This window comes from Rana temporaria, chromosome 8 (genome assembly GCF_905171775.1).
Source record: "Rana temporaria chromosome 8, aRanTem1.1, whole genome shotgun sequence".
Classification (NCBI taxonomy): domain Eukaryota; kingdom Metazoa; phylum Chordata; class Amphibia; order Anura; family Ranidae; genus Rana; species Rana temporaria.
In genome coordinates, this window is record NC_053496.1 from 21,962,050 (window position 1) to 21,976,343 (window position 14,294).

General features: G+C 45.2%; 1 protein-coding gene across 1 annotated transcript in view; it reads right to left on the reverse strand.

Annotated features, from left to right (window-relative positions):
• The window catches only part of GLRX3 (glutaredoxin 3), a 48,897-nt gene extending 38,936 nt beyond the window's left edge, over window positions 1-9,961 (reverse strand). Inside the window, exons 1-2 of the mRNA XM_040361372.1 lie at window positions 9,820-9,961; window positions 5,771-5,879 (exon numbers count right to left, since the gene is read on the reverse strand). Of these exons, the coding sequence (XP_040217306.1) occupies window positions 5,771-5,879; window positions 9,820-9,887 (177 nt within the window). The 5' untranslated portion in view covers window positions 9,888-9,961. The remainder of the gene's footprint in view (window positions 1-5,770; window positions 5,880-9,819) is intronic.
• Between the last annotated feature and the right edge of the window lie 4,333 nt (window positions 9,962-14,294).

The following is a 14,294-nucleotide window of genomic DNA, read 5'->3' on the forward strand; positions in this document are numbered from 1 at the left end:
CTTTACCTTAGTGCATTCCTCCTTCACTTACTCATCCTTCCATTTTGCTTTTAAATGTCCTTATTTCTTCTGTGAAATCATCACTTCCTGTTCTTCTGTCTGTAACTCCACACAGTAAGGCTGCATTCACATTGTAACGCTGCGTATGCGGCGTATTTTGACGCGATTTGTTTAACTTTTTTTTTTTTTTTTTCACAAATTATTTCCATTGCTGTCTATGCCCGAACGCCAATGCCGCCTGAAAAAAAGGGTCCGGGACTTGTTTTCAGGCGGCAGGCGTACGGCGTTTCGGCGTGAGATGTGAATCATCTCATACACAGCAATGGAAATTCGCCCCTCCAGCGTATCGAGCGTCGCGCTTCAGGCGTTTTGTCGCCTAGGTGTGAATGCAGCCCAATGCAAGGCTTTCTCCCTGGTGTGGAGTGTCGTGCTCACCCTCCCTTGGACTACAGGAGAGTCAGGACGCTCTCTATGTTGCAGATAGAGAAAGGAGCTATGTGTTAGTGGGAGTCTTGACTCTCCTGTAGTCCAAGGGAGGGGGGCGAGCACGACACTCCACGCCAGGGACAAAGCCTTGCATTACTGTGTGGAGTTACAGACAGAAGAACAGGAAGTGAGGATTTCTCAGAAGAAATAAGGACATTTAAAAGCAAAATGGAAGGATGAGGTAGAGGCCGAAACAACTAATTGATTAATCGACAACTAATCGATTATGAAAATTGTAATCGATTAATCGGCCAGTAACATAATGGGGGTTAATAAAAAATAAGCCCTTTATAGTACAAAAAAGCAAATCGCTACTGTAAATATTACTTTCACTGTCCCACAGTAAAAAATGAACCCCTTACAGTAGCGATTATTTGCTCTTTTTGTACTTATTTTTGTTTTTTTAACCCCCATTATGTTACTAAACATCTCAGGCCTGGGGTCACACCTTTTTTTTTTTGTGCCTTTTGCAGAAACACACTACAGTTCATTTACATGTTCTCCTATGGGACACGTTCACATCCAGGATTTTTTTTTTTCAGCTGCTGCGTATTTGGAAAGGGCGGAGTTAACGCAAAACGGTGCTATTTTGTTTTTTTGGTTTAATATACTTCAATGGAGAAGCTGCAGAAAAGCATGTAATGTGCTTTTGCGGCAATTTGTGTTTTGTAATCTGCCCAACAACAAATTGGCCCAAAAAATGTAAAAATGCTATTTTTATTTATTTTTTTAAGACTATTATCCGATTAATCGAAATAATAATCGGCCAACTAATCGATTATGAAAATAAACATTAGTTGCAGCCCTATGAGGTAAGTAAAGGGAGGACTGCACTAAGGTAAAGGAAGCTATTTAGGGGGGGAAAAAATTGTACCTTTACAACCCCTTTTATAATCATTTAATGTAATGTTAACAATTTATGCAAAAAAATCATTTTTTTTTTTTTTACTATTCCCAATAAAAAACAAGGGAATAAACTATATGCATCCATATTTGCTAGCAGACTAAAGTCCTCTCTGCAATGTAAAGCCTCGTACACACGATCAGACTTTTCGACAGGAATTGTGTGGTGACAGGCTGTTGGCGGAAAATCCGACTGTTTGTACGCTGCATCGGACAATTGTTGTCGGATTTTCCGCCAACAAATGTTGGATAGCATGCTTTAAAATTGTCTGCCAACAAATGTGTGTTATCGGATTATCCGCTCGTGTGTAAACAAGTCATTTGGAAAAAAATCTAAAGTACAAACACGCATGCTCAGAAGCAATGCTTACCATACCACAACATTAGCAGAAGTTGCCCAAAGGGTGGCGCTAAAGAGCTAAAAAAAAAAACACGTAGTTTTGTGTTTGTTGGCTGACAATTCTGTGCGTTGATATGCAAGAAAAATTCCTGGCCAATGCCCTTCAGACAAAAGTCCTACGCTTTGTCTGCAGAAATCCGATCGTGTGTATGAGGCTTTAAATACCTTACGATAGACTACAAACACTAAAAAGGTTGAATGTGTCAAACAAGGCTTGGCCAAAATTTAAAAAAATAAACGCTCTCGCACTCAAGGTGCTTTTAGCGAGAGAAGGGCCTGGGGACTCAGGGGGTTCAGATAGATTCCAGGTCTAGTATATTTTTGCATATACCATAACTGACAGATGACCCTGGACATCCTGAGGTAGACATCGCTAATTCAGCGATCTGCAATTGCTTTAACCAGTTAAGCCCCGGACCAATATGCAGCCTAAAGACCCAAGGTGTTTTTACAGTTCGGGACTGCGTCGCTTTGACAATTGCGCGGTCGTGCGACGTGGCTCCCAAACAAAATTGGCGTCCTTTTTTCCCCACAATTAGAGCTTTCTTTTGGTGGTATTTGATCACATCTGCGGTTTTTAGTTTTTGCGCTATAAACAAAAATAGAGCGACAATTTTGAAAAAATGCAATATTTTTTACTTTTTGCTGTAATAAATATCCCCCAAAAACATATATAAAAACATTTTTTTTCCTCAGTTTAGGCCGATACGTATTCTTCTACCTATTTTTAGTAAAAAAAAAAAAATCGCAATAAGCGTTTATCGATTGGTTTGCGCAAAATTTATAGCGTTTACAAAATAGGGGATAGTTTTATTATTTTTATTTTTTTTTTACTACTAATGGTGGCGATCAGCGATTTTTTTTCGTGACTGCGAGATTATGGCGGACACTTCGGACAATTTTGACACATTTTTTGGGACCATTGTCATTTTCACAGCAAAAATGCATTTAAATTGCATTCTTTATTGTGAAAATGACAGTTGCAGTTTGGGAGTTAACCACAGGTGGCGCTGTAGGAGTTAGGGTGCACCTAGTGTGTGTTTACAACTGTAGGGGGGTGTGGCTGTAGGAATGACGTCATCGATTGTGTCTCCCTATAAAGGGGATGACACGATCGATGCGTCGCCATAGTGAAGCACGGGGAAGCCGTGTTTACATCCCGAGCGGACCCGACCTCCACATGTACGCCCATGTGCCTGTACGTGCCATATTGTGGACGTATATGTACATGCGGGGGTCGGGAACTGGTTAAGGTCCCGTGTTGGTCAGCTGGCGTGATGCGTTCTGAACACAGGAGCTCAGCATGGGCACCAATCAGAGAATGCTATACATTTACTGAATGCTTAGAATTCATTCAGTAGATGCAAAGCATTCTCTGATTGGACAAGGTGGAGAACAAAAAGCCACCTCTCCACCTTGTCCAGTCAGAAAACACTTTGCATTCATTCACCTTTTGGCACCCATGCCAAGCAGCCAACCTCTTGTGTTCAGAATGCATCAGAGCAGCTGCTCAGCACTGAACACCGATATCAAGTGTACACCACCAGAGTAGTGGTTCCTACTTCAGTGATTTTCCGCTTCCAGGGCCATCGACCAGGTATGGTATATACAGTACAGACCAAAAGTTTGGACACACCTTCTCATTCAAAGAGTTTTCTTTATTTTCATGACTATGAAAATTGTAGATTCACACTGAAGGCATCAAAACTATGAATTAACACATGTGGAATTATACATAACAAAAAAGTGTGAAACAACTGAAAATATATTTCATATTCTAGGTTCTCAAAGTAGCCACCTTTTGCAGCAGACACATCTCTAGAACTGTAAGAGGAGACTGTGTGAATCAGGCCTTCATGGTAGAATATCTGCTAGGAAACCACTGCTAAAGAAAGGCAACAAGCAGAAGAGACTTGTTTGGGCTAAAGAACACAGGATGGACATAAAACCATATATAAAAACAACACAAACAAACATTAGACCAGTGGAAATCTGTGCTTTGGTCTGATGAGTCCAAACTTGAGATCTTTGGTTCCAACCCCCGTGTCTTTGTGCGACGCAGAAAAGGTGAACGGATGGACTCTACATGCCTGGTTCCCACCGTGAAGCATGGAGGAGGAGGTGTGATGGTGTGGGGGTGCTTTGCTGGTGACACTGTTGGGGATTTATTCAAAATTGAAGGCATACTGAACCAGCATGGCTACCACAGCATCTTGCAGCGGCATGCTATTCCATCCGGTTTGCGTTTAGTTGGACCATCATTTATTTTTCAACAGGACAATGACCCCAAACACACCTCCAGGCTGTGTAAGGGCTATTTGACCAAGAAGGAGAGTGATGGGGTGCTGCGCCAGGTGACTACCTCTTGAAGCTCATCAAGAGAATGCCAAGAGTGTGCCAAGCAGTAATCAAAGCAAAAGGTGGCTACTTTGAAGAACCTAGAATATGAAATATATTTTCAGTTGTTTCACACTTTTTTGTTATGTATAATTCCACATGTGTTATTCATAGTTTTGATGCCTTCAGTGTGAATCTACAATTTTCATAGTCATGAAAATAAAGAAAACTCTTTGAATGAGAAGGTGTGTCAAACTTTTGGTCTGTACTGTACATACTTACATTGGTCCAAGAAAGACCAGATAACCATATTAAAATATCCATACCTGGGATTCTTCTTTATAGGAGAAGTCCAAGCTGAGCTTTTTAGGCTGGACTTCTCCTTATGGTCACAGGAGTGAAATTCGTTTTGCACTCCTGTGACCTGTTTTCAGTCCGTTTGAAGTCCGCTCTCCACTGACGTCGCTGCAATCAGTCGAGGTAGAGCATCATCCTGACTTCCGAAGTCTGGCTCCGCCAGCTGCCTTGACTGATAGCAGTCTCAGCCTCTCAGTGAGCTGCTCCCCGCCCCTCCACAGCTCAGCACTCCAATGAGCGTAGAGGGGCAGAGAGGAGAGATGCTGACTGATAGTCAGCAGCTCTTCGCTCGGGAAGGTGAGAGAACCGAGCCATCTGCAGTGTTCGGTGGCTCGGTGCAGAGATGGCAGGGGACAGATGCAGCATCGGTCTGATGCTCCATCCACCAAGTCAAGTATTAATCTAAAAAAATAAAAAAAACACACATACTTCTCTTTTAATGTTAGGAGATGCAAACTGCTGCTGGGTACTGCCAGGTTTATATCCAGTTACAAGTAGGGGTGCAACGGATCAAAAAACTCATGGATCGGATCGATCAGGAGTCACGGATCGGATCATTTTTCGGATCAGCAAAAAAAAAAAAAAGACTAATCTTGTTACACCCAACAGAGTTTTAGATTCAGTTATTTTCAACACAAAATGTAGCTTATGTGCTTAAATACAGTATATGTAAATCTGACAGACAGTTTACATGTTAAATTTTAAAAGCCGCAGCAAACCTTACATGTTTGAAAATCAGAGGTGTTCTGTCACATTAGCAAATATGTAAGGTTTGCTGCGGCTTTTAAAATTTAACATGTAAACAGTCTGTCAAATTTACATATACTGTATTTAAGCACAGATTGGCTACTGATGGCTGAACGAAGCACTAACCCCCTAGCAACCAATCAAAACTCACCCATTGCCCTCCAGTCCTCTGTGGTGAGTTTTGTGTGACAAGCTGCTGTCAGGTAACAACTGCTGACAACACTGTGAGTCCCCGTCCTTCATAGGGGCGCTCACTGTTCCCCCTCAAGCTCCACACGTTCATCCTGATTCCCAGAGCGCCGCCAAGACAGCCAGCCAATCCGGGCAGCCTTCCAATCAGAGAGGGCGCTCATCACGCGGGCCAATCAGGTGCAGAAACAGGACATCCCATCCAACCAATCAGCCGATCTGTGATTGGTTGGGTGAGCAAGATGGCCGCCGGATCGCGTGGTGTGCCGATCCGAACGGGTGACCCGTTCGGATCACAGATCGGTGACGATCCGTTGCACCCCTAGTTACAAGTCATAAGTTCCATCATACCTTTACAAACGTGACTTCAGGGTGGACCTTGGCCAGCTCAGCCATTACGTCGTTCATCTGTGCGCACTGAGGAGCCCATGGTGCCCAGAAATGGACTACAAGCAGAGATCTAAAACAAAAATACCAAATGTTACTGTTAAAAAGACTGACAATTTGAAAAAAAAAAAAAAAAAAGTTTTGGTTTGTTATAAAATTTTGCAAACAGGTAATTTTCTCCTTCACTGATGGGCACTGATGAGGTGGAACTGAAGGACATTGATAGGTGGCACTGATAGACAGCACTGGTGGGCACTGCTTAGCAGCAGTGGGTGTCCATGTCTGGGACCGATATCAGTCTGACAGAAGCTGGTAATCCACTTTTCTTTTCTCCTCATGCTGACAGCGTGAGAAAAAAAAAAAGCCGATTACAATCCTCCCATAGGGGACAGCGGAGCAGAGACAGGGCGGTCCCTGCACTGTGTGCGGGGACCGCCCTATCCGCCGGGATCCCCGCTGAGCTTTGGCGGACACACGGAGCGGACCCAGAAACGGTCCGCTCCGTGTGAAAGAGCCCTAAGGGCTAGTTTACACTTGCTTCAAAACAAGGCTTCGGACAGGCTTTGTTAAATCTCTCTGAACGCCATTTAAAGCCCCTTCACCAAATAAAATTGTTAGCTTACAGTTCTGTTCACACATTGCTTTTGCTTGTTGCTTTGATGATGCTTCGTGGGGCTTTGATGAGGCTTTAGTCGGAATTCGGTGGGGCTTTGCGCAAGCTTTGCCAGACTTCTATGGAGGCTTTGAAGATGCTTTGAAGCACAACTAAAGCGACATGGGGTATCATTTTTGAAGCAAAGCAAAAGCAAGGTGTAAACAAGACTGTAAGCTAACCATTTTATTTAGTGACAGCGTTCAGAGCTTTAACAAAGCATGTCCAACGCCTTGTTTTGAAGCAAGTGTAAACTAGTCCTTAACCACTTGCTGCCCGCCAATGACAGATTGACGTCGGCAAAGTGGTTGTAGAATTCTGACTGGACGTCATATGACGTCCTCAGGATTCTGAGCCGCTGCGCGCCCCCGGGGGCGTGCATCGCGGCGATCGTTGTTGCAGGGTGTCAGTATGACACTCCGCAACACCGATCAAGGTAAAGAGTCTCACGTGATCAGCCGTGTCCAATCATGGCTGATCACGATGTAAATAGGAAAAGCCGGTAATCGGCTTTTCCTCACTCGCGTCTGTCAGACACGAGTAGAGGACAGCCGATCGGCTGCTCCTGTGACAGGGGGGTTTGTGCTGATCGATCATCAGCACAGCCCCCCCCCCCCCCCGAGGATGCCCACTGGACCACCAGGGATGGGCATATAGACCACCAGTGGGGGAAAAAAAAAAAAAAAGAAGGATGCCACCCTAGACCACCAGGGATGAGAAGTACACACTAAATGGATGCCAATCAGTGCCGCAATGGATGCCAATCAGTGCCCACAATGGGCATCACTGATTGGCATCCATTAGTACAACAGATACAATAGTGCCCATCTATGCCCATCCGTGCCACCTATCAGTGCCCATCCATGCCGCCTATCAGTGCCCGTCCGTGCCGCCTATCAGTGCCGCCTATCCGTGCCCATCAATGCCACCACATCAGTGCCACCTCATCGGTGCCCGTCAGTGCAGTACCATCAGTGCCCATCAGTGAAGGAGAAAATGTACTTATTTACAATGTTTTATAACAGAAACAAAAAAATACTTTTTTTTTCTAAATTTTCGGTAATTTTTTAATTTTTTTTGCAGAAAATAAAAATTTCCGAGAGGTGATCAAATACCACCAAAAGAAAGCTCTATTTGTGGGTACAAAATGATAAAAATTTAGTTTGGGTATAGTGTAGCATGACCGCGCAATTGTCATTCAAAGTGCAACAGCGCTGAAAGCTAAAAATTGGTCTGGGCGGGAAGGTGTATAAGTGCCCGGTATGGAAGTGGTTAAAGTGGAGTTCCACCCAAAAATGGAACTTCCGCTTTTTGGATTCCTCCCCCCCCTCCGGTGTCACATTTGGCACCTTTCAGGGGGAGGAGGAGCAGGTACCTATCTAATACAGGTATTTTTCTCCCACTTCCGGGCATAGATATCTGAGCCACCCACTGCTACCTACGCCACGTCCAGCGCCTCCTCCGCCCCCCCCAGCTGTCTTCTAGGAGACACACAGGGATCAGTGAGGACGCGCAATGCGCAGTAGGGGACCAGGAAGTGGCTTGCAGCTTCACTTCCCGATTCCCTTACCAAACATGGTGGCGCCTCCACCTGGAGCCGAGGGACAGATCAGCTTCAGGGTGCCGACATTGTGGGCGCCCTAGACGGGCAAGTGTCCTTATTTTAAAAGTCAGCAGCTGTAGTATTAGTAACTGCTGGCTTTTAAAAAAAATAAAATGGTCAGGTTAAAGACCAGGCCACATTTTGCGATTCGGCACTGCGTCCCTTTAACTGACAATTGCGCCATGGCTCCCAAACAAAATTGGCGTCCTTTTTTCCCCACAAATAGAGCTTTATTTTGGTGGTATTTGATCACCTCTGCGATTTAATTTTTTTGTGCTATAAACAAAAATAGAGCGACAATTTTGAAAAAAAAAAATTTCAATATTATTTACTTTTTGCTATGATAAATATCACCCAAAAATATATAAAAAAACGTTTTTTTCCTCAGTTTAGGCCGATACGTATTCTACAGATTTTTGATTAAAAAAGAAAAAAAATAAATTGCGATAAGCGTATATTGATTGGTTTGCGCAAAAGTTATAGCGCCTACAAAATAATGGATAGTTTTTTGGCATTTTTATTAATATTTTTTACTAGTAATGGCGGCGATCAGCGATTTTTATCATGACTGCGACATTATGGCAAACACTAAGGATGAGCTCCGGCGTGTTCGCACACTCCATGTGCAGAGCCTGCCAGGAAGTCGGCACCGCGCTGTGCTAAACACAGGGAGGGAAACATTTCCCGATCTCTGCAGCCGAGCATCGGGATAATGTCTCCCTGTCTGTGATTAGCGCAGCGCAGTGCCGACTTCTTGGCACGCCGGAGCTCATCCTTAGCGGACACTTTTGACACCATTTTGGGACCATTGTCATTTTTACAGCGGTCAGTGCTATAAAAATGCACTGATTACTGTAAAAATGACACTGGCAGTAAAGAGGGTAACCTGTAGGGGTGCGAGGAAGGGGTTAAGTGTGTCCTAGGGAGTGCTTCTAACTTAGGGGGGCGTGGCTACCAGTGACACGTCACCGATCGCTGTTCCCGATGACAGAGAACAGACGATCAGTGACACCTAGGCAGAACGAGGAGATGTTGTGTTTACACTGACATCTCCCCGTTCTTCAGTTCTGTGACCCGATCGCGGGACACCGGCGGCAATCGGCTCACGGCAGATCACAAACTCTTCACCGGCGGCGTGCGACCACGCGGCTCGCAAAGTAAAGGGGACGTACCTGTACGCCCATTTGCGCAGCCGTACATCGTCGTGCGCTGGCCAGGAATCAGTTAATGTGCATTAAAGCCAAAGCAATTGTAAATAATCCCTAGTAGGTCTCATCTGCCATAAATGCTTCTAGAAATCTATGGGGCTGTAATACACAGGCCCCCGGAAATGCTTCTAGAAATCTATGGGGCTGTAATACACAGGCCCCCGGAAATGCTTCTAGAAATCTATGGGGCTGTAATACACAGGCCCCCGGAAATGCTTCTAGAAATCTATGGGGCTGTAATACACAGGCCCCCGGGGACAGGACAGCAAAGCCTTACAGAGCTGGATGTAAACAAACCCCCTGGAGGCCACAGCAAGGCTACTTTACACTTGCTTCAAAACAAGGCAAGGTGTGTAGTCCTGTCTGTGAGCTGGTCACAGGGGTGAGGAATGTACTGGTGTCCCCCCATTCCTCCCAGTACATCCCCAGTCTCTGGTGGTGTCAGGAATCTATGACAGGCCTCTCTGTGCTCCTCTATGACCCCTGTACTGTACACAGCCTCCCTTCAAGGACAACACCCCCCATTATGCCCGCCCTCAGCCACACGTACTTGTCGCTCTTCTGGAGCAATTCCTCGAAGTGACCCACAGAACCGGCTTCCAGCACCGCCGCCGCCATGCTGTGCCAAGGAACCAGGAAGGAAGTACGGAGCGCCGAGCTGATCGATCGGCCACTAGAAAGTGGAAGAAGGAAGCCGCGGCCTGCCTTCTCTACACCGGCCAGGCGTGGCCAACCGAGCGCCGAGCTATATCTCAGTGCTGCAGGCGGGCGGGAAGGGGATGAGTGTGGGGCTCAGCCTTGTGTCTGTCTGCACACAGAGATGACTGCTACTCTTGTGTTCTGCAGGCAGTGCAAAGGAAAAGTTCATGGTGCGGCTGCTTTCACAGTCATTGGCAAAATAAAGTAGAACTACAGGCAATGTGTTTTCATTTTGCATACAGTAAAGGAGGGTTATAACCTCTGCAATGTATTTTATTTGTTTACATCTGTGTCTCATTGGGGAGATTTCTCCTCACTTCCTCTCCTATAGCCGCTACAGGAAGTCAAAGGGAATCCCTATAAAGTGAGGGAATCCCTGGTTGTCACCAGAACTAGTGTCCCCACTGGAAGAAATTTCCCCTCTATTAGACCCCTTTCACACTGAGGCGGTTTTCAGGCATTTTAGCAATAGCGCCTGAAAACCGCCTAGAAATAGTGCCTGAAAGGGGCCAGTTTTTAGGCATTTTAGCGCTAGAAATAGTGCCTGAAAACCACCTTCCATTCAGCGCAATGGGTGCTTTCACACTGGGGCGGTTTTTAGGCGTTCTAGTGCTAGAAATAGCACCTGGAAACCACCTCCCATTCAGCGCAATGGGTGCTTTCACACTGGGGCGGTTTTTAGGCATTATAGTGCTAGAAATAGCGTCTTAAAACCGCCTTCCATTCAGCGCAATGGGTGCTTTCACACTGGGGCGGTTTTTAGGCGTTCTAGTGCTAGAAATAGCACCTGAAAACCGCCTTCCATTCAGCGCAATGGGTGCTTTCACACTGGGGCAGTTTTTAGGCATTCTAGTGCTAGAAATAGCGCCTTAAAACCGCCTTCCATTCAGCGCAATGGGTGCTTTCACACTGGGGCAGTTTTTAGGCATTCTAGTGCTAGAAATAGCGCCTTAAAACCGCCTTCCATTCAGCGCAATGGGTGCTTTCACACTGGGGCGGTTTTCAGGCGTTTTAGCACCAGAAATAGCGCCTGAAAACCGCCTAGAAATAGTGCCTGAAAGGAGCCAGTTTTCAGGTGTTTTAGTGCTAGAAATAGTGCCTGAAAACCACCTCCCATTCAGCGCAATGGGTGCTTTCACTCTGGGGCGGTTTTTAGGTGTTCTAGTGCTAGAAATAGCGCCTGAAAACCACCTTCCATTCAGCGCAATGGGTGCTTTCACACTGGGGCGGTTTTTAGGCGTTCTAGTGCTATAAATAGCACAAGCCTGGCCGAATGTAGTCGAGTGTACTGCACTCGGTATATGTTGGCGCAGGCATTCAAACTGAGCGCGGGAAGCAGGTATTGGCGTATATCACGCACCCACGATTTCCCCCTTATTTTAAGGGGAAAAAAGTGTGCGGTATACGCCGATAAATATGGTAATTTTTATTTTACTTCATTTTTTTTTTTTACACTTTTAAAAAAAATAAACATTTTTATCACTTCTATTCCTAGTACAAGGAATGTAAACATCCCTTGATATAGGAATCAGTGTGACAGGTCCTCTTTATGGAGAGATGTGGGGTCAATAAGACCCCACATCTCTCTTACAGGCTTACAAGCATGAAATCGGTGAAAAAAAATCACAGATCACATGCCGACAGCCGCGATTGCGGCTTTGTTTACTTTCGGGTACCGGGCGTGACGTCATAACGTCGCGCCCGGGCCTCCGACGGTCATAGAGATGTCATCTCTATGCTTTCCAGGCAGCGCCGGCCGATTCGCTCTCCGGCCCCCCGATGGCACGGGAGAGCCCCGGGAAGCACCGGATGGAGGGGGGGACATCCCCCCCGCTGCCTATAAGAACGATCAAAAGGTGGAACTGCCGCTTTGATCGTTCTTCTTGTGCGCAGGATTGCCGGCTGAAGATGGTGATATCTGAATGATGCCTGTAGCTGCACCCATCATTCAGATATCACCCCACAAAGCCGAGGACATCTTTTGACGTCCAGCAGGTGTAAAGTGGTTAATATTAATTTGATACGTTCCATTTGTTTAATTTGGATAATTCGGAACTTCAGATAAATTTGTATTCCTTACGTTCACTAACAGCCAAATTTGAAAGGAAATTCCAATGCCTATAATTTAATAGTTAGTAATAGTTAAATTAATAATATTAGTTATTATTTCAGATTTTCGAAATTTGGGGTTTTTGAATTTTCGCTGTTATTTTTGGATTTTGATTCTTATTTTTGGATTTCCAAAATGTCGAATTCTCATATTTCTGAATTTCTGAATTTCCAAATTTTCCAATTTCCGAATTTTTTCATATTTGGAAAAATTCGAAAACTCCGATATTTTCCAATTAACGAATTTGTCTAAATTTGTTTAAAAAAATTCATTCGGAATGAAATGAATTGCACACGTCTACAAGCCATGTTACCTGTCAAGTTCATGTGACCAACTTCAACTCAATCATTGAATTCTCTCTGCTGTGATAACTTCCTTTCCAATGCAGGCTCCATACCCTGGCCTACATTTTATGAATGGGCTGTGATAAGCAGAGAGAACCTCCTTGGATACTGCAGGCTCCATAATGGGGCCTACATTTTATAAATGTATAAATGGGCAGTGATACGTAGAGAGAACCTCCCCGGACAATGCAAGCTCCATCCCGTGGTCTACATTTTATGAATGGGCTGTGATAAGCAGAGAGAACCTCTTCGGACACGGCAGGCTTCATACCTTAGTCTACATTGTATGAATGGGCTGTGATAAGCAGAGAGAACCCCCTCAGACACTGCAGGCTCCATACAATGGCCTATATTTTATGATTGGGCTGTGATAAGCAGAGAGAACCTCCTTGGCTAGGGCAGGATCCATACCATGGTCTACTTTTTTTTGAATGGGCTGTGATAAGCAGAGAGAACCTCTTTGAATACGGCAGACTCCATACCGTGGCCTACTTTTTTTAAATGGGCTGTAATAAGCAGTGAGAACCTCCTCAAATATGGCAGGCTCCATACCGTGGCCTACAGTTTATGAATGGGCTGTGATAAGCAGAGAGAACCTCCTTGGACATGACAGGCTCCATACCGTGGCCTACATTTTATAAATGGGCAGTGATACGTAGATAGAACCTCCTCGGAAATGGTAAGCTCCATACCGTGGTCTACATTTTATGAATGGGCTGTGATAAGCAGAGAGAACCTCCTCGAACACGGCAGGCTCCATACCGTGGCCTACATTTTATAAATGGGCAGTGACACGTAGAGAGAACCTCCTCGAACATGGCAAGCTCCATACCGTGGTCTACATTTTATGAATGGGCTGTGATAAGCAGAGAGAATCTCCTCGGACACGACAGGCTCCATACCGTGGCCTACATTTTATGAATGGGCTGTGATAAGCAGATAGAACCTCCTCAGACACGGCAGGCTCCGTACCATGGCCTATATTTTATGAATGGGCTGTGATAAGCAGATAGAACCCCCTCAGACACGGCAGGCTCCGTACCATGGCCTATATTTTATGAATAGGCTGTGATAAGCAGAGAGAACCTCCTCGGACACGGCAGGCTTAATACCTTGGTCTACATTTTATGAATGGGCTGTGATAAGCAGATAGAACCTCCTCGGACACTACAGGCTCCGGATCCGTGGCATACATTTTATAAATGGGCTGTGATAAGCAGATAGAACCTCCTTGGATACGGCAGGCTCCATACCGAGGCCTACATTTTATGAATGGGCTGTGATAAGCAGGATGCTATATGGGGTAACCCTGTGTAGTATAGCAGAAAGCTAAAACAGCTCACCATTAAAATGAGACTGTTAGCACACACATGTCTGGGAACAAATCTCACTGCCACCAGGATTTGCAGTAAATATCAATCAGACGCGGTAGAGGATGAAGCACATCTGGCTCTACACATCAGGCGGGAGGAGCGCACAGTTATCGGGGTGTTTTTTTATTTTTTATGCGGTTGATATCATTTTGATGTTTTCACAATCCCTCATCCCATCACCTAATTTATTACAGGAGATTGAAGGTTTCAGGGGTCTCCTTGGAATGAAGTCAATTATGACAAGTCTGATATACAGACATAAATCTCTGCGCTCACAATGGGGACAGCATACAAATGATCACTGGGGTAGATTCAGGTAGCAATTGCGTCTGCGTAACCATAGTTACGCAGCGCAATTGCTTACTTGCGCCCGCGTCTCGAATGCTCCTGATTCAGGAACCTCGATACGCCGACTGCAGCTTAAGATATGACTGGCATAAGGCTCCTTATGCCGTCGTATCTTAGGCTGCATTCTTACGCTGGCCGATAGGGGGCGTTC